Source organism: Anser brachyrhynchus (assembly GCF_964034855.1).
Source record: "Anser brachyrhynchus genome assembly, chromosome: 18".
Taxonomy (NCBI): Eukaryota; Metazoa; Chordata; class Aves; order Anseriformes; family Anatidae; genus Anser; species Anser brachyrhynchus.
The window spans coordinates 7,068,139-7,091,374 of NC_137711.1; the positions used below are offsets into that span (position 1 = coordinate 7,068,139).

The 23,236-nt window shown below is 49.0% G+C and overlaps 1 protein-coding gene across 2 annotated transcripts in view; it reads right to left on the reverse strand.

Moving 5' to 3' along the window:
- Window positions 1-124: 124 nt before the first annotated feature.
- The window catches only part of HID1 (HID1 domain containing), a 42,897-nt gene continuing 19,785 nt past the window's right edge, over window positions 125-23,236 (reverse strand). The window contains exons 5-22 of one of the 2 annotated variants that reach the window (XM_080560749.1): window positions 22,634-22,783; window positions 20,106-20,276; window positions 17,142-17,255; window positions 14,376-14,482; window positions 13,780-13,896; window positions 13,030-13,252; window positions 12,571-12,627; window positions 12,334-12,474; window positions 11,842-11,932; window positions 11,057-11,208; window positions 9,723-9,801; window positions 8,914-9,078; window positions 7,522-7,749; window positions 6,936-7,042; window positions 3,714-3,794; window positions 3,304-3,395; window positions 2,774-2,932; window positions 125-2,323 (exon numbers count right to left, since the gene is read on the reverse strand). In XM_080560749.1, the coding sequence (XP_080416875.1) occupies window positions 2,260-2,323; window positions 2,774-2,932; window positions 3,304-3,395; window positions 3,714-3,794; window positions 6,936-7,042; window positions 7,522-7,749; window positions 8,914-9,078; window positions 9,723-9,801; window positions 11,057-11,208; window positions 11,842-11,932; window positions 12,334-12,474; window positions 12,571-12,627; window positions 13,030-13,252; window positions 13,780-13,896; window positions 14,376-14,482; window positions 17,142-17,255; window positions 20,106-20,276; window positions 22,634-22,783 (2,298 nt within the window). In that variant the 3' untranslated portion in view covers window positions 125-2,259. Of the gene's footprint in view, window positions 2,324-2,773; window positions 2,933-3,303; window positions 3,396-3,713; window positions 3,795-6,908; window positions 7,043-7,521; window positions 7,750-8,913; window positions 9,079-9,722; window positions 9,802-11,056; window positions 11,209-11,841; window positions 11,933-12,333; window positions 12,475-12,570; window positions 12,628-13,029; window positions 13,253-13,779; window positions 13,897-14,375; window positions 14,483-17,141; window positions 17,256-20,105; window positions 20,277-22,633; window positions 22,784-23,236 lie in introns of both variants that reach the window. The other variant, XM_080560748.1, reaches the window with a different exon arrangement.

Below are 23,236 nucleotides of genomic sequence, written 5' to 3' on the forward strand. Positions count from 1 at the left end.
TGTGATTTAAAAAATCCACACGCTGCAGAAGAAGCCAGCACATGGTTCCCTAGTAGCACAAATTACCCCAGCATAAAACAAACAATATTATAAACCTCTCTGTGGGAAAAAAATAAACAACCAATTGCATGTTTCAGATAATCTTTATCTTTCTCTCTGTAAATAAGCAAATAGTTTACAGTGCAAGTTGATTTCCACAGAACAAAGATTAGACTCCAAACACCAAGAAAAACAACAAAAAGTGTTTCCAGAGGGACTCACAAAGAAACAAAGCAGAAAAGAGGATGGAAGAGATCATGAGAACCAGCAGATCCACAGGAGGGAAGAGGCAAGCGCTTGGGAAACAACGTCCCATTCTGGCTGTGAGGTGCAAGTGCCATACAGCCAGAGGCCGGCCCCACCAAATCACATTCGTATATATGAGAGATTCCAAGTAAAACAGAGACCTCACCCTGCTGGTATCTGAACAGAGATGGGGTCAGGATGGGTGTAGTGCTAAATGGCAAAGTGGACTGGAGATGGGGCAGAGATGGGGTGGGGAAATTAACCTCTATTTCCCATATTTCTTATCCTTCATAAAAAACATTCTGGCTTTATTTCATTTGTCAGCTGGCCTAGGACTCCAATCCACTTTCAGTGCCAAAAGTGGAGGAAGCCACCTGACTACAAGCCAGCAGTACACTAAAGCAGCACTCTCTCTAGGAGAAGAAAGGCAGACAGCCGTGTTGCTATCACTCCAGCTCCAAAACTTTGGGAAGTGTTACAAAAACAAGACTGTGTGCCTTACCTGCCCCTTTTTTCAGGGTGTGAGACCAGTTTCCAAGGAGTGATCTCACTGGTTCTGAGCAAAGGCAAACAGCTCATGGCCAGGGATCTTCCTAACAGGCTGAAGACCACAGCACCAAGGGCTGTTTTGAAGAGGGAAAGTTGTCAGTTCGTGACAGGACCCCTCACATTTCTTTGCCTGAAGACCACACAGGTCATAGACAGCAGCCCCTCCCAGCAGAATTTAAAATTTGACTCAGACCCCAGGATGTCTCCACCTACCAGTGTGCAACTACGTGCTGCTGAACCAAGCCAACGACAGCCAGTCTCCCACTACTTCTAACTCTGGCTTCCCAGACTTTGCATAACTCAGGACCCAATACATTCAAGATCTGATAACTCAGTCACTATCAAAATGCCCTGAAGAATCAAACTTTGCCTTCGCGCTCTCCACTCCCTAGTGACATGGAGATGCTTTTCCTCCTACAGCTTCCAACTTCCTGCCACAACTTCCCTGAGTGCCTCCCTCGATTCCCTGCCTTAGACAGTCATGTGCAAAAGGCCCTTCCACTCCCTACATTGCACCAATCTGCCAGGCAGAGATGGAAGGATATGGTTTCTTTTAAACCCACGTGACACTGCCCTTTCTGTCAACTGGAGAAGTCTAAAGGAGGCTACCAGTCTCTTCTCCTTGTTCTCACTGAGCCAGTCCATTCCTTCCTGTGTGTATACAAGGATCAAGCAGGGCTTTCCAAAGTGATGCACACACTCCGTTACAACACCTGACTATGAAGGACAGGCTGCTGGGCCTGGAAGCCCAAGAAAAACTTCTCTTGCCATGCCAAAGCACCAGTTGCTACAAAATTTCTTAAGTGGCTTTCCAGGAAAGGAGTAGAGAGATTCAAAACTGAGACACAGAATTTTCCTTCAGTAAATTCTCCCTTTCATTTGGACGGAAAAGATTTCCCTACCGATATACAACTGAGACACCAGGGAGACACCTGCAGCCAGAAGGGATGCCCCGGAAACATTATGGAGCCACATGAAAGTAACTGCCGTTTCCAAACCCTGTCTCCTGCAGGAATAGCAGCTTCTCCCTTGCACCCAATTTACAGCTAGACTTTTTCAATTAAATGCTGACTCTGACCAGGGCAAGGACAAGGTCAGATTGGTTTCCAAACCAAATCCAGGAGCAAAAGAGTAATAGAAGAGCTAAGAACAGTCTGATTTCTAGTGCAACCACAACAATGGACAATCCCTTATACATCTTTCACTCAAGATTCATAGTGAAGGGTGAGGGGAGAGAAGTGAGCTGGGGGGAGGGATGTCCAAGCAGGTCCCAATTAAAGCTTTAAATGACAGGGAGGTAAATGGAGTGATTGTCCTTTTGGTCTCTCAGCTGGATGTGAAATGCAGGAATAGCTGTGACAAAGCAGCACACAGCAAAGTCCTTAGAGATCCAGTGTATTTCTCTTTGTAGGGGTAAGTGCTCTCTTAGACACGCTGAATTTCAAACAGCTTCACATCCGTGTCATACCAGATCGGGGGATCCACATTCCTGGGAGAGAAAGACAAGATCCACCTTATTCTCTGTGGCTAGGTACATGGAATTCAAATCTCATAGCCAGGATTACAGGAGCTGGCTAAACATAATGCATTCAGCTTGCAAAAAAGGAAAACACTGGTTGCGAGACAATGGTCCTTAAAGGGGTGACAAAAAATCCCACAAAGCCAGAGCTTTGCATGAAATCTCTGTACCATCCCCTCTAAGCAGCAGCAGGGAATAGAAAAGCTACAAAATCCCTAATGAGCAGTACTCCCAGACCAACTCCCTTCACATCTCCCACTCACAGTTTCAGACCAACTGATTCACCGTAGTCTTTTCCAAGGCAAAAGTATCTTTGTATCCCTTAAATGAGAGGCAATTTCAAGCTGGCCAAGTTCATCTACTCTCTTTACAGACCAACAAAATGTTTGGAAAAGATCAAGTTGCATCTAGATGGTTTACCTCAAATAAATAACACCCCACATATAGGTCCGGAACCACATGGCAGTGCCCGAGTTAGCCTGATACTTGCGAATGAGGATGGGGTGAGGGACAGGTAGCAGCCCCACCAGCGTGCCATGTTGCAAGAACTTGAGGATCTCCGATTCATCTGTGAGACCCCTGCAAAGAGAACAGGAACATAAGTGCCATGTCCCATGGACATCCCCAGAACTGCTGCAACATAAAGTATCACTCTAAAGGAGCCACAGTCACCTGCTCCCTGTGTGTGTTACCGAGGACAAACACTCTCTCTACTGAAAAAAAAAGAGTTGGGAATGGATCAGACAAACAAGAAGCCTGACAAGCCAGATAACATCTCCTCTGCTAAGGCTGTAAGGCTTTCAATTATACTTTACAAGAAAATAGATATGAGTAAATCAGATTTGCTGACCTGATTTCCCCTACAGGCCCTCCAAACCTCACAGAGCTCTTTACACCCTACGCAGCCCTTTTTGTCTTTGTCAGTCTCTCTCTCAAAACAAAGTACCTACTTGTCAATGCAGATCTTCTCCACCTGAGGGACCAGCACCTGTAGGAGCCGCATGATTGTCTGCAGGGGAAGCTTTGACTTCCAAGACATCACCTGTGAGTAATAAAGCCCACAGGGAAGTTAATGCACCATAATAGCAGTTTTTCTACAGTTATCTCCACTACCACTACAACAAATGATGTTTACAAAAATCCCAAGGGTGATGGATGAGCTGAGTGCACAACAACAATACAATAGTTTGTATTGATTGTAAAAAGATAGTTCCCTGAGGAAATCCTCTCCTCTGGGAAAGTCTCTGCTTTGGAAAAAAAAAAAAGGGGAAAAAAAAGAAAAAGAAAGGGGGGAGGGAGAGCATCAGGAAAAAGCACTTCTGCCACAACTCATTTATTTCCCCTGTCCAGATTCCCTTACCCAGTCAGGAGTTGGGGTCCACTGTCCACTGGAGGATGCACTAGAGAGACGCCTTCGGTCCCGTCGGGGATGTGACACTTCCTATAAATAAATTATAACTTGTTTTATTTTGTTTTAAATAATTATATTAAAAATAAAAATCACACATTATAGCAAGAAATACAATTCTTTGTCTGCTGAATTTCTCCCAAGCTTTTCCAGAGCTGGGCAAGACAGTTCAGCCTGTCCCTAGAACAGCTCAAACCCAGCAGCTCTTCATTCACCAAAACCATTTGCTTCAACCCAGTGAGTGGCAATATTTGATGGGGTTAAGGTGTGGGACCCCATGGCAAGGTTACAACTCCAGTCACCACTGCTGACACTCTGCTGGAACAGTGGGTGAATTAAATGGTACAGGTGAAAGGCAGTTCAGGCATGGTTCCTTCTTCCAGTACAGAGATTAAGCAGATAAAGGCCAAAGCTTTTCAGACCTAATATAATTTAATGCGTATCTCTGGGCTTTTTGGTGCCCATCCTGGTACATCTCAAAGAACATTTTTCCAGGGGTGAGCTCTTGCAACTCCTAACCAGCCCCTCTTAAGGAACAATAAACTCATGCCCCAAACAGGAACGCTGTCATTAGTGACTTCTGAAAAGCTCTGGCCAGAAGTTCAAGACCCAGAAATCTTTTATTCTTCTTTTCCTCTCCATCACTCTGGAGACATCACAATCACCCTGATTTTTCAAGGTCAGCCAAGGAAACCTCCCAGTATTCATGGGTGGGACAGAAGGAAAACCCTTTAAGATCACTATCAAGACAAACGTGGAGAGGCTATTTCCTTCTGCAAGGCACCCTGACCATTCATTACTGCAGTCTAGAGCTGACTTCTTTGTGACACGAATAGGAACAGTACTTCCTTCCAACCGCCATTTTGCACCTCTACATTTAACGTCAAAGGGACGTCACTGCACAGACTCGTTCACACGTCATCTTCGCAGCCAGAAACAGCAGGTTTGGGGCAGAGCTGTGCTGCAATCCTCTGGAAGCTAACGGTGCTTTACCAGTCCTTCTGTGACCAGGGAACAGCTCAAACCAGCTGCTGGACACAGATCTAGTGACCCATGATTCCGCTTCACAGGCTGCCAGAGGAAGAAAACCCTTCTTCTAAAAGTTCTCAGCAAAGATCTCACTGAATGACAACATAATTGTGTGCTTAAACACTTCCTGCTGACCGTGACTACACCTGGCACCAGGGAAGGCCAAGAAGGGTAAAACTGATCCTACTCTATTCAGGAACACTGTTCATTCCAGTTTATTCAAAGCCTAAGCAGCAATATTGTTTGCAATGTTGGCAGTTACAGCCTTACATTTCAGCTTCAGTGCCCTGTCCCCATCAAGCTTCTAAATATAGAATTCATAAAAACAAAACCCTTTGATCTCCTTCAGATGACCTTACCCTCTTCCTCTTTCCTTCTCTGTCTCCCACAGCCCTTGCCCCCTTTTCAGCTGTTATCCAAGGGCTGGCAGCCAGCTGACATATTTAGGAGAGGCGAGATGGAATTACATTGAAATGTGAGGGGTGTTAAACGTTTCATGAGACACTTTTGAAATGTTTATGGCTGATAAGGGAAGAACATTGCAACAGATGATGGAAAGAACTTAAATCACTCGTAAGGGTGGGGGATCCTAAAATTTATCCCGTGTCTCTTCTTAGTTTATCTTAACTCGATAGGTCAGAATCAGGATGGAGCCCAGAAAGAAGACAATGTTCAGACAGCCTGAAACACCACAACCCCTGGAGCCTGGTGCATGCGACCTAAAGCACAATGCAATTGCAGCGATGATTATCACCGTAGCAAATCCCACACCCGGTGCTTTACTGCCCTTCACCTCCTGTCTGCCTTCTGGCCCCATGCCAAACGTTCAGCCATGCAGACAGCACTGCTGCAGCCAGGTAGAGCAACTAACGGGCAGCTGTCTGTCCAAGACTAAAGACCCACATGCGCACACACACAAGCAGAAGCAACGGAGAGGTTCAGAGTGTAAGGGTAAAATACAGGAGTCTCCAGCCTGCTCTGCTAGATTGAGATGCCCTTGCAAATGTCTCCCACTTGCATCTTGATTCTGCAGCATTGTCACAGCCAAAAGCATGTCAAGAGAAAAACAGACCTAAAGATTCTTGTAGCACCTCCACAATCCATAGAAGCCCACGGTAAAATACATCACCTCACCTCAACTCATTACTTCCTGCCCAGTTGGCTCTACACCTGGTGAGAGCTGGTCAAGAATTAAGCAGTTCCACAGAAAACTCATAGAAAAAAATGGAAGAGAGTTATGCCTTTCACCACGGGGCAGCCATGTGTCCTTGTGTGGATGGATGCAGTGTTCTCACTGCATTCAGATGGCTCAGGGGACAGTAAACGTTTACGTAGAACACAAGGCAGCACGAGGTGTATAAATGTGGCCTTGCTGAAGAAGCACACAATGTACAGGGCAGCCTTCCTAAGATGCTTCCTACAAGGCAGCCTGGAGGTTTTTGAAACCAGACTGGAAAGGTCACTATCTGAGGAGTTAATGGCGAGCAACAGAAGACTACTGCTCCACTGAAATTGGAAGGCAGCCATTTTATAGCTCTTGATGGGGAAAGTCAGTAGATGCCAGAAGGCTGACACCGCCACCAGAGCCTAAAAGAGCAGTGCAGCCTTGACTCACAAACCGCAAAGCCTCTGTCTCATCTATGTTGCTGAACAACTGCCACTCTGAAGGCAGCGTCTCAACCAAGCCCTCTTGGGAACACATTTTTCACAACAGCAGCAAGCCAGAGGATGCTGGTAGAGCTCTCCATTCCAGAAAGGACAGAGACAGAAAAGAAGCTGCAGTCAGAACCTGAGCTGAAAGCCTCTGCTGAATCAGGAATTCATCCCTTTGCATTTACATACTTACTGCTCCATCAGCAGCTTCAAGTTAGAGAAAGCTCCTCTAGTGTCCTAGCTCGTGTGTCACTAGCACGAACATGGAACAACCAAGATGATGCAACAGTACTTCTGAAAAATGGTGTTTTGCAGCACAGCTCATTAGCAGCACTATGCATATTGCTTCTCATGCGATGCCTTTCTTCAGAGGGCCCAACCAGACCTCTCCATCTGAAGTCCCACATTTTAGTCTGTTTCACAACAAGCTCTAGATCTTCCCTACACACCGATGCCTGGCCTTACCCCGCTCCAGGGCTCCCCATCACTCACAGCTGAGGGCAGGTTACCCTCTGGTGGAGGTTGTGAAGACTCAGGCTCCAGTGAACGCATGGTCCCATCCTCTGATACCTGCGACTTCTCTGTGAGCTTGTCAATCCCTGTGTTCAAAACACAAAAAGCTCAGAAGCAGTGGATTAGCTATGCTTAAAAGCAGGGTGTTCTTCTCTGCCCTACCAAGTACAGACACTCTAAGCATCTGCTGACATCTGAAACGCTCGCCTTTCAACAGGAGCAGTGAGATCTAGCTTTGATCTCATCACCCTAAAGGGATTCATTTGTCTCTGGAAAATGCTCCTTCTTGCAACGCAGACACAGAGTTCACATGGATGTAGTTAAACTGAGGCGAGAAGTCAAGATTGAGACAAAAGGTCATGTAGACACTAGGTCTGAGACTGCACTTTACTTTGACCTGCTCACAGCTTGGACAAACTGATCTGAAGCTGAGACTGAAAGGCAGTAAGTCACTCACAGACGTAAACTCTTAATCTCTCCCACACCCAGTGAAAGGGTGAGTCCACACTGTACCTCACAGTGAAAACAAACTACTCTCCTGTTACAAAGATAAACTAAAGCTGACCTGGAGTAGCCACCAAACTTGTCTTCAGCGTCCCTGGTTCAGCAGGGGCAGCAGGACGCGACCCCTCCATGGAGGCTCCATCCTGGGAGTTGGTGCGAGAAATGGGCTCAGGAGTTTTCTTCTTGCGCTGCAGACCTTTCTGGATGGACTGCGAGTCCGTGGGTAAGTTGGCCAGCTGGTGAAACACGTTCCGCTTGCGGATAACAGCATAGACCAAATTTGAGTTCCCTGGGAATCACAGCAACAAAATAAGTAGAGAAGGAAGACTCTGCCAATACAGTCTAGCTCACTGGAAACGTGAAGCATGATCGTGGAGTCCCTGCAAGCTCAGAAAACCATGCTCCCACCCGTTAAAAGCAATGGCACAAGGAAGAAAGAGCAGAGTTCTGTACTCTTTTATCCATCACAAAGCAGTAAGGAAAATCAGTGAAACCCTTCCCAGGGGGGAAGGTTGACAAGAATTGGCTTAGACATTGACATTCAAACAAGTGAGAAATAATGGGACATTTTAAGCCATATATTACCATCTGTTTTGGAAGAAAAGTTTTTTAGTCAAGATTCAACATTTCTCCATCTTCAACAAAAAACACACGAAGCAAGTCAGGGGCATTCCACTTGAGGAGAAACAGGCTTACAACAGGAAAGCCAAAAGACCAGAATTCCTACCATCTCTAAGGTAGCAGGAAACAGAATGAAACCGTCATCTAACATAAAATATAAATCACACCCACAAAGGCTGTTGTAGGATCTGTCATCCACCGCTTGCTAGTTTTCCATTAGGTAAGCAGAAAGACCACGCTTGACTTGTGGTTTTAAAGCAAAATGTTAATTTTTGAGCAGGGAGAAGTAAGAGCTCCCAGAAGGCTAAGGGACCTCACTCTCATTTCCTAGAGGTAAGCAATTGTCATGTTTTTAGGAGGGAAAGGGTAAGGGATTTCCTGGAAAGATAGCAAGTGCTAGAACTTTGTCTGAATGGGGCTTTTTGGTCTCCAACTCCACAGCCCTATCAGAGCAGAATTGAGAGGCATATTTAAACATTTAAAGAGATGGAAATCATTTTGTTCCCTCACTTTGCTGAGCAATGTGGGCAGTTTTACAGCAGCATTCAGCCAGTTACAACTTAAGCCTTAAGCACTCCCTTTCCCTTCTTCCCCTCTATCCATCTCAACTTCTGGTCTGTAGGAGGCTGAGGTTATGCTGACAAATAGCAGCCCTTCAGTGTGCTCCAGTCCAGCCCATCTGGATCAGTACCCAACACTGGCTACCTACTAACCCAACTTCTCAAAGCTAGACGAGTCTCCACGTAGCTGGTTTCTACACTTCTTCCCTTCCATCATGAATTTGGACTTCCTCTAAACTAGCACAAACCCACTAAATACAGCAGTTTCTTACCATCAAATTGGTACTGAATTATGTTGTTGAAAACTTCCAGCAAGAAGAAAACAAGGTGGTGGTTCTGGACAGCAGAGAACAAAAACCAGGTGGTAGAGAAAGCCTCCAGAAGATGCAGTAACTTGTTAGCAGCCACCATGGAGAGAGACTTCAGGTATGGAGACACTATAAAAGGCAAACAAAACTGGAGATAGAACAAAGGAGCCACATAAACACACCACTAATAATGTCACTTCTACCATCTCCTCACCCTGCGCTTCTGGGAAAGCCTCATGGAATAGCTGAGCCCAACAGGACTCTGCAGAAATCTTTCTAAAAATAAGAGAAGCTAAATGTAGATATGGCCTAGCAAAAGGAGGTGTTTCTGCTTTCAGAGTATCTTGTGTGATTTTACATTAGTAACACCGTATCTCCCGTGCCTTCTGAAAAGCCTGCACAACTGGAGCTGCCTGGACATCTGCTAAGCCCAAGGGAAGCCAATGCCACCATGGGGAGGTGGCACTCCCTGCTGGAGAGGAATAGCACTGCTGCCACCCTCACCAGGCGGTCTGGCAAATGCCCTTCTGCCACCCCAGAGGGGATCCAGGAACCCTGCTGTCGCTCCCTCTGCCTAATCTGACAAAGCCCAGGCAATAAACCCGCAGACAGGTCAGATCTGCAGCAAGCATCTCTAGCACAGAATAGAAAGGGACAGTTTCCAGCAGCAGCCACTGACACTGGTAGATGTTAACCGGCACAGGTAGGAATGCAGGGAGAGGCAGCAAGAGCAGCTGCCCCCTCTGTGGGTGGTTGTTTCACACAGGGCTTACCGTTCACAACGATGGTGAGCAGGCAGTCAAAGAGAGGCTGCAGACGCTGATGCCCGCTGGTTATGATCTTGTGAAAGACCTACGGCAAGGAAAGGGTTCTTGAGCAAGGTAGTACCTTACTGAAAGCACCCTCTCAACCAAAACCAGTGCCACCCCCACACTAATCGCTACCTGACACCATTCCTTCCTAGGCAGGGCCCTGCATACTCCACAATTACACAGGTGGGGAAGGCTGCTCTCACTGCAGACTTGTGCTCTGGGAGCGCAAGCTTTCATTTACAAGGAATCTTTTGGGGATGTGATTATGGCTCTGCAAACAGAAACTGACTGTGAGCTGCTCCAAAATGCACAGCCAGGCCGAGACAAAAATAAGCAACCAGGAAGTAAGAACTGTCTTCACCTCCAATGGAGTTTTGTCTCTAACCCTAATGACAGCTGCTTGAAATGCCAAGGAGCTAATGATCTCACGTTTGATTTTAGCGCAAACTTCCAACTCAAATGTTTGGCCTACATTTCGTAACTACACCCTCAGACGTGGACATTTTCAAACGCCCCACAACCAGTTCAGACATTTTCAGTCTTGGCCTTCCCACCTCCAGCAGGCATGCTTGTAGAGCATGCAGCATAATGAAAATACAGAGATAATCTGTAATAAAAGTATTGAAATATAATAACAAAACACACAGCATCAAGAACAGTTTTGGTGAGCAGACTTCTTTGTACTCCCTCTAATGGGAATCTCCTTTTGGAGGTTTAATCAGACGCTGCTGAGAAATTCTTCCCTGACAAATGAGCACTAACATGCCACTAGAGTACTACAAAAGGCTGGTACTGAGAAACATACAGCTGTTTGCAGGCAGTATTGTGGCCCTCATCACTACAGACTGAGGCATGAATGAAATCTTGCAGTAACCTAAACCTGTGGGGTTGAGCTTCGTAATACCGTTGTCGCCCTTCTGACAAACAACTCTGGTTACTTGGGACAGAGCCAGCAACACAGTCAGATCTCCTGCCTCTAAGTCTGTTAGAGATCATCCACCCACCCCATTGTGCCAGGCCCAGAGTCCTTTAGACACTAATCCAGCTCCATCCCAGATTTGTCTTCTTTGGGATCATCTGCATGATGTATGCCCCCTGCCAGACACATCGCCTCAGGTTAACAGAGGAAAAAGATCCCACCAGTCCTTGGATACATCCCACAGATTTTTAGCTATTCAGTGGGCTGACAGTCTAAGAAAGATCAGTAAATTGTTCTGCTTCCTCCTCCTGTAATTTGTGGAGGTATGAAGCAGGAGTTAGGAGAGACAGAAAAGGACTGCTGGAGCTATACTCACTATGATGAGCAGATCCGCATGAGTCCCTGTGAAGACAGGGATGTCCATAGGCACTCGTACAGAATATGGCTTGTTCAGTCGAACCCCAAAGTTACGCTCCCCACTGAGAAGCAGGAGGATAAATACCCCGATGTGCATCAAGCCCACTCGTGCTGCAGAGGAAGACAACAACAAACGTAAAACATCACAATGAGACCAACGGACTGCTGAAAACAGGAGGGCAGCAAGGACAGAGGAGAAACACAATGGGGCTCAAAGAGAAACTGCAGAGACCAGAGTATGCTGATAAGGGACACCCCACACAGAATTCCTCCCATTGTGAATACCAGTGTCTGTCTCAAGCCCCAGTGGGGCCACTACAACACTAAGTCTCAGGTAGACTATGCTTTTCTTTATGTTCTTTATGTAAATCCATTACCATAGTAGGAAAGATCTGACTTCTTCCCACTATCCAGCAATGGAGTTTTACCCAATTTATACCCAAAGCAAGAACAGATTGCTCACTTCTCCCGCTTCATGAAATCAAGGGGATGGCTTTTGGCATAAGGACTCAAAACGAGTTAGCAAGTGCTAAGGATCTCCCCTCCCCGTTCTGTGGTATAAACCATGGCCTTCTAGACCGTTACAAACATCAAGACCCAGGTAACGGAACCACTCCACGACTGCAGAAGACTAGGGACATAGACTCAAGCTGCTATTACATCTTAGTGGTAAGGAAGAAGCATCTTAAAAACACTCAACTGCTAAGCACAGACCATCCCAAGTATTGAAAACAACCAACTTACATTGGTCTGCTCTGGCATCGTTGAGAAAATACAAGATTGGGACAAGGATGTCCAGAACATCACTGCTCTTCAGCACAAAGAAGAGGAATTTCTAGAAGGAGAGATTGCAGACAATCATAAAGATATTTGTTTTTTTTTTCCACCATCCACAGGACTCAGGCTGGGTAGCCTCAAGCTAACTAATCTCTCAAGAATATCAAGAAGACTGGTATAAGCACTGGCACTTTATCCCCAGCATTATATATAGTTATTTTAATACCTGCTCCTGTACTTGCCTCAAGCACTGACCTCTAGGAGCTAAAGCCCCTCTCACAGGCTCTCCCTGGGGCCAGAGCAGTCCCAGCCCACCCAGCTGGGAGCAGTGCTGCTGACAGGAGCAGCACAGAGTCACAGCTCACAGCCCTTCACAGCTCTGTCTAACCTGAGCCACACCAGGTTCTGGGCAGCAGGCAAACAGGAAGGGGCAAAGCTCAACAAGAAGCAGATTCACACCTTGTTGAAGTCACAGAGTTTCCAGAATAGGACGAGGAGTTCCTGATGGAATTGGATCTTCTTGGCAGAGTTTGGCAGGTAGGTCTGGACCAGCGGGTTTGATAACAAGCGGGCCACTCCTTTCAGGATGAACTGGAAATCCTGCTGACAGACCAGGAAAGAGACTGTGGTGGGTTCAGGGCTAGCGCGATCAACAAGAAATCAGGCAAGAAGTAGTTCAGGACAGGAGCACATTACCTCCTCTCGGTGTATTCTTGAGAGGTAATTCACAAACAGGTTGTCTGGTCCTGGAGGCTGCGTTCAAAGACAATGAGTGAAATGCTTACTGGCAACAGGATTTACTCAGGAAGTCAAGTGTAACCACTGGCTCCGGGCGCTAATGTCTCTCATTTCAGTTTTCCTCTCTGAATGATCCAATTTTAAATACTACAAGACAGAGCACCTGGGGGATCAGTAAAGTCAGGAGCTTCTCACTTACATGCTCCTGATCCAAGTCACTGACCAAAACCTGGTGGTTTGGTTATCTATGGCTGCTTAGTGTCCTACAGGAAAGGAAGAAGAACTGGGCCAGAGACAGCAGACTGCAAAGGAGTGTTGCTGGGCCCTACAGGTCAGCCCTACACACAGGGCAAGCTGGTATAAGAGGACCACAGGGAGTTCAGGAGACCAGCAAATACAGATCCCGGTGTCACTCACATCCACATCATCCATGGCCGTGCCAGTGGTCGTGCCATCCACAGTGGGACTTGAACTGGTGGAGCTGTCATAGTCCAAAGTGACAATCAGCACCTGGGCGGCCTCCTCTACGAGGGGCTCGCGGTAGTCAGAGAAAAGCAGGTGGTTGTAAGGGATCCCGTAACCCACCGGGTCGTAGGCACAGACGACGTTCAGGAGCGAGGTGAAGAGGGGGAGTGCATGTCTGGGCAGGAGAAAACATTCTCAGAAGGCAGAAGCAGGAAGCAAATGGTGCTGCCTGGGGAGAGACAAGCACTTCTCCCCAAGATTTTGGGATCATGACAAAACACTAGCATCTTCTCTAACCCACCTAACTCTATGACAGTGGCCCATGACTGAGCAGCCCAGAGACAAGAGCTGACACTCCACCTCCCAGCTGGTCTCCTGGACTACAGCTGAGAAGGAAGGGGAGGTCAAAAAGACCTCCCAGAGTGTGGCCTCCCAGAGGAATCCTGTCCAGACTCCAGAAAGACTTAATTGTGCTGCCCCGGTGGGCAGCTGTCACCTGAGGAGCCGAAGTCCCAGAGGAGAGAATGTCACTAGAGGGCAGCAGTCACCTGCCACCACCAACCACTCTGCAGTGCCACACCACCATCCCCACCAGGGAACAGGATCTGCAGCAGGGATCTACAGCACTCCCCGTTACCAACATGCTCCCTGGGAAAAACCTGAAGGTATTTCTCCCTCTAGCACGCAGTCTCGCACCCTCACCTGTTCTCCGTAGAGCAGAAGAACTGCACCCAGGGGTTGGTGTTGCTGCTGTCTGAAGAGGGAGGCAGATACATGGCCTCTGAGAAACAGGTCAGCAGCAGTTTAAGCAGCTCTGTCCTGAAAGAAGGGAAGAAGAGGCCAAGTCCTGGAGCCGTTCAGGAGCAGAGACTGGGTACAAAAGGCACAAACACTTACCACAACAACACATAAGAAAAGCTCAGTCCCATCTAGAAAGTCCTTCCCACAGAAAGCTGAGACCATTTCATTTCATAAGCAACATTTCATTCATAAGCACTGGCACAAAGCTCAGCAGAACTTTTTGGGGAAAAAAAGATACAGAGCTCCTCAGCCATTTCAAAGCAGTGTTTTGCCAGTTCCTGTTGCAGACACTCCATCTCCCATATCACATTACAAAAAGCTCTTCAAATGGACAGCTGGATTTCTTCTTTGCCGACAGACATGTTGGCTGAGAAAGGGACAAAGGCCCTGGGAAAGTCACAGACATCCCAAGAGGCAAGTAGAGTGAGCCCATCTCCCTCAGACCCCCTCTCCTGAGCCCAGCTTCTCTCCATTTCTCCCTTTGCAGACTCCCTTACCTATTCAAGTCATGGATGTAGTTAGGCTGTGGAGAGTGAGCAAAGCCCACTCCTGCCTCCCAGATGTACTCACAGCTGTCAATGGAGTGGATATCTTCTGCTGTGTCCTGTGGAGAGAGACAGGAGGTCAGAGCACAAGCTCATGCAAGAGTTGACAGTGCTTCTGGAATCCAAGGCAGCTCAGCTCCGATCTTTAACAGTAGCAAAGAAACCAGCTGAGAGGCATCCAGACACTCCAGGCTGTAAATACCAGCCCCACCCAGGCAGCATCCCTGAGACAGAACCTCTCATCTTCAACAGGCACTGGGTATCACGCAGAATGAGGCCCTTCCTCCAGCATGCCACGGCGCAGTGCTCGCCACCTCCACTGGGAACGGTCACCCACCACCAAAAGATCCCGGATATGTTATGTTCTCATATGGGATGCATCACCACCTCCTCTCCTTTCCTCTGCATCTCATGAAACACAGCCCAGGTCAGGCTTTTTCCTTTTTTCTCTCCAGACCGAGAGCACCACATGGGGGGCCAGTTCCCGCTCGACACCTCCACACTATCTCAGAGCCCATCAAATTGATTTTACACACATAACAGTGGCCTGCGATGGCTGTGCATTAAAGGCAAGAGAAGCAGCAAATTACCCCTAATTTGTACTAAAAGCACATACTGCTGTGACTTGCTTTTCAGAGGGCAAAGCAAGAAGGTGACTCTCCCAGTCAGAGCCCTCCCACCCCCTTGACAGCTCCTGGCATGACTCCCGAACTCCTGCTTTGCAACCTGAGGAGATGAACCATAGCAGCCTGCCCTTCTCCTTTGTTGCAGTCAGTTGAGTCAGGGTTGAAGCAGCTTTGCTGAGACAAGAAGGCACTGAGCGCCACATGCTGACCCTCCAGAAACAACGGGGAGCAAGGGCCCAGATGAATATATTCACATCAAGTGCACTTGGCACAGTTTGGCTGTCTCTTTTCTCGGGTTTAATTAAGCAAATTCTATTTTTTCCCCTCCCTGCAATCGGGGAAAGCACATCAGAGGAAAGTCTTTAATTGCTCTGGGTTCCCACTGCGTAACTTCCTTCCCTCCCTCCCATAATGGCACTGATCTCAGGACAGGAGGGCTTCAGAACAACCAAGATGCACTCACCACCTCAATCACAACTCCCACAAAATCAGCATGTCGACAGCAGTTACTGCAGACACAGAGGCAACTGCAGCTTCCTCCACAGTCCAGGTTTTTCCTGCCTTCCTACTCACTTTATGCAGACAGGACAGAGCTTACCTGCTGCCAGGTTTCTCATCCAGCTACTCAGAACAACTCTTTCTGAGATTGGAGTGCCCGAAATCTCCTTCACAACCAAATCTTTAACATCTGCCACGCACAGGTTTCATGGAAAGAAATGCAGTTGCATCCACACACCTGTTTCTACCATGTGTGACTAAGCAGGAACACTAGGAGGAGACAGCACATTACTAGCCATCATTACGGTAGTTTCCCAGGTCTAAAAAAGCAGATGCTTGTGTCTTCAGAGAACTCAGCCTTTGCAGATAAGTGATAAACACACAGACGCAGACACTGTGCATGACAGAGGGATCCCCAGTTACCAGCAATAATGCCAAAGCCGACTTCAATAGAAAAACAAACTGTAAAAAGACCACGGGTCTCTCCCAGGTCTCCTTTGTCAATTCCCTCCCACCACTTACTCTTCCTCTTTACTCAGTTCTCCTTCAGCAACTACCAGCCACAACCTGTACCTCTGGGGCCACATGCTGTTCTGCCATGAGCGTGAGGTGGTTGTACTCACCTCTCTCCTCTTAACCTGCAGCCAGACACAAGAGCACAGGTCAAACCCAATCCAGAGAGGGAAAACAGCTAGGCAAAGACTGCAGTGGCGGCTAACAGCAAGTAACACAAAGCATTCATGATCCCATTGTCTAATTAGATTTATTTAACTTTTTTAAGAAGCTTCATTAAAGAAACTGTTTCTACCACTCAGAAATTTTGAGCAAACTAGATAGTATTCAGGTCTGTTGGGGAATTTCGCAGTCAAATACACATTAGTTGATCATGGTGTGTTTTTATTATTATTATTTAACTTTACTTCACAGCAATACCAAAAAGGAGGGCTGCCCACTTTTGGTTATAGTCTATACCTACAATAAACACCAGAAAGCCTTGGGTTGACGAGATAGGAGAAGTGCAAGAATACATCCTTAATACACCTGGTAGGAGATCCCTGCTTCAGGGAACTCCTCTGAAGTAGAGACAGTCTCCGTAAGTATCAGAACACATTTGTCTTTGTTATGCAACACAGAGGGAGAGAAGGTGGAAAGACACAACAGAGACCACAGACTCATCCACATCACAGCACCTGGAGTCAGGCAAACAGCAACTTCCTGCCCTGGACTGCGCCAAATTGCCAGTGAATGGAGCAAGGTGCTAAAGGTCTCTGCTCTGCTGGGAGCAACAGAAGAGCAGCTGTTTGCCAGCACGACCACATCTTCCTGACAGGCAAGCTGTAGTGCAGGGGTAAGCAACGGCCTCTTCAACTGAGAATCACCCAGCAGTCCTAGAACATCCATTTTTGAGGACACAAACACCACAGAGTGAACCCAAAACACTGATCAGTGTTTTGTAATGCAGCGTGTGTTCAAGCTCAGGGACTCCATGTTTTCCTGCCTACAAGTTAGCAAGGAAGCTGCTGAGGTCTGCCAACGTGCCCCCCATCGTGCAATTAATCTTCCTCTATGGAGGTAATTTCGTGATTCAACTCACCACCGTGCTCCTCCGGTGGCTTTGCACAGTGAAATCAGGACAGAAGAGCAGGTCTGCAACAGCAAGGAGCAATGATTCAGCCAGCGGCCGGGCATTTTCATCATCGTCATCTCCCTGAAAGTGAGAATTGTGGAAGAGTACTGTCAGCACGGGGTTAGCAAAGAGCACACAGTAACACTATTGTAGCACAGCAAGAGAAGACATACTCCCCATGAAGGTGCAGGGAGGCAAGAAGTTACAAAGGGACATGAGGGAGAAGCACACAAAACCCACCCAGGAGAGGCAAAAAATTTACCCTGGAAAGTGGTGACTAAATAGGAACAAGGTCTTTAATTAGACCAAACTGAACAGGCCCAGAGATGCTGGGAAATCAGAAGAGTAGCACTGGACGCTGCCACGTGGAGATGCTTGGCTTACTGAGGGCAAAAGGAAAAGGATCCACTTACAGAAAAGAGGGTTTTACAGTCACAAAGGAAACGAGGAAGGTGATTCACACAGACAGCAATAGGAAGAAGCCAGGCACCAGTGATAACAGGTGTAAAGCCTCTAAATGTCCTGCATGGGCTGCCAAGAACTGGAGGTAACAGAAGAGGGAGAGGCGGTGTGTAGCGTGCTCAGCAAGGGGCGGCCTCGGCCTGCCGTGGCAGAGCAGGCATGACAGCAGAGGGGATTTTGCCATCTCCAGCATTCAAAGCAATCACTTGAATCATGCCTGGCTACTCCTCTGCAGCTGTTGCCCTGGGAAACCTTGCCAGATCCTGCCTGTCAAAGAGCATCCTGGATGGGAGGCTTCCCCACCACGCACCGGTGCTGGGGGGCAAGGCAGGGGGCAGGAATGGCAGGAGCTTATCTGTCTCGGGCAGGCTTCTGCCAGCCTGCGTGTGACACGTGGCTCTTAAATCCCAGCAGGCAGCCGTCGGGGATAAGAGCCTGCGTGGCTCTGACATCTGTCGCAGCGACTGCCACCGTCAAACAGATCCCGGATGTGAGAAGCCCAGAGAGGAGGGATGAAGCTGTCAGGCAGGAAAGATGCTTCTGTTCAGGAAGGATGATGAAAGGAAAAGCACTAGGGTCCATGGGGACTTCTTTTTCAAGAATGATCTTTGCTAAATATAGCTTCGACTGCCAGAAAAAGTCCCTGCAGGCTCCGGGTACCACATCCAAAACGGGAGACATGCAACAAGCCACTAGATCTGTGCAGTGTAGGGAACGCACCCAGTCCTCCACAGATCTCTTGAAAGATTGCTGTGTTTTTCAAAAACCGTCACCCATCCTCTTCCTAAACACAAGAACATAACCCTAACAGCCCCTGCCTAATCCCAACACCCCTGCTTCAGCGACTGCATCCTCCCACACGTTCCCTTGACCTTTACAGGAGGGAGGGACCCATGCTCCAGGAACTCTGCCACCCATCACCGCATCATGAGGCGGGCAGAAGATAATCACAGAGATAATGGTCCAGGCACATCATCCTCCTCTTCAGTTCCAAGGGAGAAATCAGCCTTCAGACAGCAAAACAGTTGCTCCTAGATTGGACGTGACCCCCACCTTCCCCGGGGTCTGAGGGCTTTATTTCTCATCCCCTGGCAGGAGCTCAGCCAGCCTTGCAGCTGCTTCTGCACGAATGATGGACCAATGAACCACAGCAGCTCCCCGAGCATTCAGCAGGCACGACGCATGAGAAGAGCTCCTCAGCACAGCACAGGTGGGCTGGGCTGGATTTCCTTGGGGTGGCCCCACCGCTCTGAGGCTGAGAAACTCTCCTCCAGCTGCTGAACAAGGTGGAAGAACAGTTGTAACAGCGGCTGGATCAGGGCACCTGGCACCTCGCATGTTCCTTCCCCAAAGGAGCAGGGCTCAGCAGCTCCACTGTTAAGCTTCTCCAGCACTCTCAGCCCCTGCAGGGATCAAGGGGCGGACAGCCACCCCCCCAGTCACACAGGTCACATAGCAGAGCTGCTAGCAACGGCTTCCTTTTCCCCTTGAAGTGGCCTCAGGCAAAAGAGATTAGAGGTGGCAGGTGGAGAGAGCGCAAGGTTAGGTTCATACTGTACCAAGCACTGCCAATCCCTTCCAACCCTCCCCCAAAATGCTGCAGAACACAGAATGTTCAGGGGAAAGTAGGCTCTTCGGCACAGTCACGCTGACCTGCAGATTCAGAATTTCCAGGAGAGCACTCTCCGTGCACAAAACAGCAGCTGCTAAGGGAGAGAGCAGGTGAATAGTATTCCTGGCCTAACCCAGCTGTGTTTTCAACACTATTTGCAAAAGATCCTAGAGCATTTTTAGTGCTTTTCTGTGCAGAGGAACAAAACTGTGCCCAGTCTGCAAACAGAGAAATGTAGGGAAGTTCAGAGACTGCCCTAAAGCTACACCTGTCACTGACAGGGCCACAGACAGTACCTAATTCTTCAATTGCTCTTGCTTAGTTGTGGGCTTCACCCAGCAGCTGGTTAAAACTGTCACAAGCAGGATATTGAACCACGATGCTGAGAGCTTCTCTAGCACTATTTGCTTTAAATGTGACATTGTGGAATCAGTAGAATCACTAAAAATCAGTGAAACCTATTTCAGCTCGACTCTATTCTTAAATCCACTGTAGTTAATGCAATAAGCTCATCTCAGTTTTAATAAAGTCCTACAGCCTTCAGTACCGCTCTCGCATTCATTTCAATGCATACCTCATGCTGGAGAAGCTCTCTCTCACGTACCAGCTCTCTGTTTCTACAGATACACTCCCAAGTGAAATATTGAGATGACACAGCAACCCGTGCTAAGCGGAGCAGTTGAGGGTGAGAGGAAGAGCACCAAGAATCAAAGAAAGGGAGCTACTCAGAAGATGCCACCTGGTTCCTGACCAAAAGAAATGACTGCGCTGCAGCTGCCCCCAGCTGCAGGGAGGGTCTCCTCGCCGCAACCTCCCCCTCACCCTCCAGAAAGAAAAATAAGTGCCAAGAGACAGACCCCTCCTCTGCCAGCCCCAGGGACAGTTGACCAGAAGAAACCTCTCCAGTCTGGGTCCTCAAAGATGTAAGGCAGGATGCGGGTGAGGAGCCGGCAACAGTTCAAGACGATTTGTCTCTCCTTCTCTGTGTGGCAGCCGCTCTCTGCTCCCTGCACCAGCTTCTCCACGGCCTGAGGGAAACAAAAACAAGGCAGGTAGCATTAGCCGGGACGCGAGCAGGAGCTGCAAAGCCCTGTCCTGCTGGTGACACCCTCACATAGTTACAGGCACTGTTTGGAGCCCATCTTCCCTGAGTTCAGTGGTACATCTGCATTGCTGTCTGAAACCGCCTGCAGAAATGGGCTTAATGGTCTTAACCAGACCTCCTTCAATTTCTTCTGTCCCACTGCAAGAGACCTTACGTGCCAGGAGTAACCCACGTAGTGCGGGCAGAAAGCCACAGCACCACTGGGCTGCTCCCAGCACCGCCCCAGGACTCCCCAGACCTCAGAGAGCAGATGAGATCAATCGGCCCCACCACGCGCACAGCTCAGGCCAGAGCCAGGGCAGCAGCTCCACGCTGCATGGCGAGAGGCGCTGCTGGGGAAAGGCTGCGCAGAAACACAGGGCCCAGCAGACCTGTACGAGCCGCTGGGATTACAGCGGGCACCTCTCCTGACTCAAGAGGTGGGAGCCAAGCTGCTGCCCGCGGCTACGTGCACGGTACAGCCTCCAGCAGAGGCTGTCGAGGCCCGCTTCACTTCTGCACCGCCGCGCAGGAGGGCGGTGGCCCAAGTTTCCCCCGCTCAGCCTGTGGATAGGACTGATGCTCTGGAAAGAGAGGCTGGGCTGAACCTTCGCAGTCTGTCTGATCGCTGCTGACCCCACCAATGGGGAGGATCACACTGGGTTTTCCAGGACAGGGATGTGGCTCTTGCAAGGCAGCAACCACAGCCCCAGCAGCCAGCGGCAGGACTTTTACCCTCAAAAATAAAAAGGCAGCTCCTTCCCCCAGCACCTGCACCCTTCCTCTTAGCCCTGATCCCAACGGGAAGGAGAGGGGAACGAAAGCAGCAACATTTACCAAGGATTCACTGTCCAGCTTTCTAATTCATGGGGTCAGGTGTCCCCACTTCTTTCCACAGCAGACTGTCTGGGTCACTGCTAGCTCGCGTCGCTGCCTTAATGGGCGTTTAAATGCCGCTCGTGCAGTCTCAGCCCATCCACGCACAGCTCTGTGAGGGGGTGTAAATATTTTTCCAGCCACATTTATACTCTGTTCTGTGGGGACATAAGCTGAGTCTCCAGCCACGGCTGCAAGTGACGTTTCAGCCATGCTGTCGTGCTAAGTCCAGCGTCGCACCGCACCCGGCACGGCTTGTGGCCTTCAGCCTCACAAAAACGTGCAAGAGCCTGCAAACTCCTCCGACCCAGACATCCTAACATCAAGGGTTCCTCAATGAATGCCCTGCAGTGACCAGGTCCCCCAACACATCTGCTACCAGTAAGAACAGCCCATATTTTAGTCCTGTTTAATTGTGGAAAGAGGACACAGAGCCGAAGGAGTTACGTGAGAAGGGCTGGGGATAGCTGTACTGACCAATTCCCAATCTGCTGCTTGCCTGAAGCTAGGAGACAGCACTAGGGAAGAATCACTGTATTTTCCCTCATTTTTGTATTCTTCTTCAAGCATCCACTACAGGTATGTCTGAGGCAAGATACCCGGCCAGGGCACCTTCGGTGTGATTCAGGAGGTCTCGTTCACATTTTGCAGAGCAGGAAAGAAAACCAGGATGGTAACAACCATTTTGAAGTGGGAAAATGCCATTCAGAACATTTCCAACATGCCAAATTCAAGGCTGCTCTTTGCATGACTCAAATCAAGAGCATCATTAACACCTGCACTTTCCCAGGCAGCATAAGGCTGTTCCCTGAGCAGTCTCAGCTGTTGCTAGCCAGCTTGACAATTTGCCAGACCTAGCAGGGTAGGAAACAAGTCAACGTCCCTTGTGCTCCACGCAAGGACATGGCAACACCAGAAATAGTGCCAGGGATGTTCTGATGTCACAGCAGAAGGAAGAAAAGGCTTAAAATCTCCCCCCAACCTCATCCAGGGGAGTTTTACAGTGACAAACTCCACACCCTTCTGGGATCTAGGAGCTTGAAGCTGAACCGATGCATGGCGAGGAGCGATTAGATGCGGACAGCAGTCAGATGCCTCAGCCTCACCAAACGTATGCAGCCTTGGTGTGAAGTGCCCTAGGTGGGAAGCCCTTTACATTGCAGGCAAGATTCATGAGGCCAGAGTGAGACTTGGGATGAGGACAAGAGGGGAAAGGCTCCGCACAGAGCAAATGCTGGCTGTGGTCTGTGGTAAACCAAGAGAGGAAGTGCTAAGAGTTATCATCGGGGGAGACAGGGACAAGCAAGCACAGCACGGGGTGCAAGGAGGTAATATGGTACCTGTCCCCGCTCGGGAGCCATGGGGAGCCATGCAGGGACACCCCCTGCCAGCACAGCACAAGGGAGAAGGCAGTGCCAGCCTTACCTTGTAACACAGGGTCGCCAGGTTTGAAGGTGATTCCTCTCTCACCGCTCGGATCTCCGCAGCTGGCACCAGGGCAAAGACATCCTGCACTGAGGTGGCTGTGTCTGCCCAGAACTGGTCCCAGAAGGCATCATCCGTTGCCTCCACAGGCTGTGGAGAGACAGACGGGGTTACAGAGGCAGAACTACCAGCCCATGAGGTCTTTCATGGAGTCACAGCAAATACAAAGCCTCAGCTTATCTGCAACCTAGGGCACGTGTGACAAGCTCTTTACTCAGGTGCATGGGCCAGGCTGCTGTCATGTGCCCTGTCACCTTCAGAGCCACGGGGTCCTGCTGCGTGGGTGGGATGAATACACGCATATTAACACCATGCAGCGTGACAGAAATGGATCCGTGATTTAACTCGGAAGAGGAAAATGGAAGTGCTTCCAGAGGCGTTTCCCCAGGTGTGCTGAAGCACGGTGGCCTGCAGCCGCCCGCCCTGCCCTCATCTGGGACGAGGGGCAGCTCCCGCCCGCGACGTGCAGGGGCTCCAAAGCAAGCAGTGGCTCTTGCGAACCGCGACAGTCAGCGCCGTGGGTGGGTCTATCACGTCGGATGG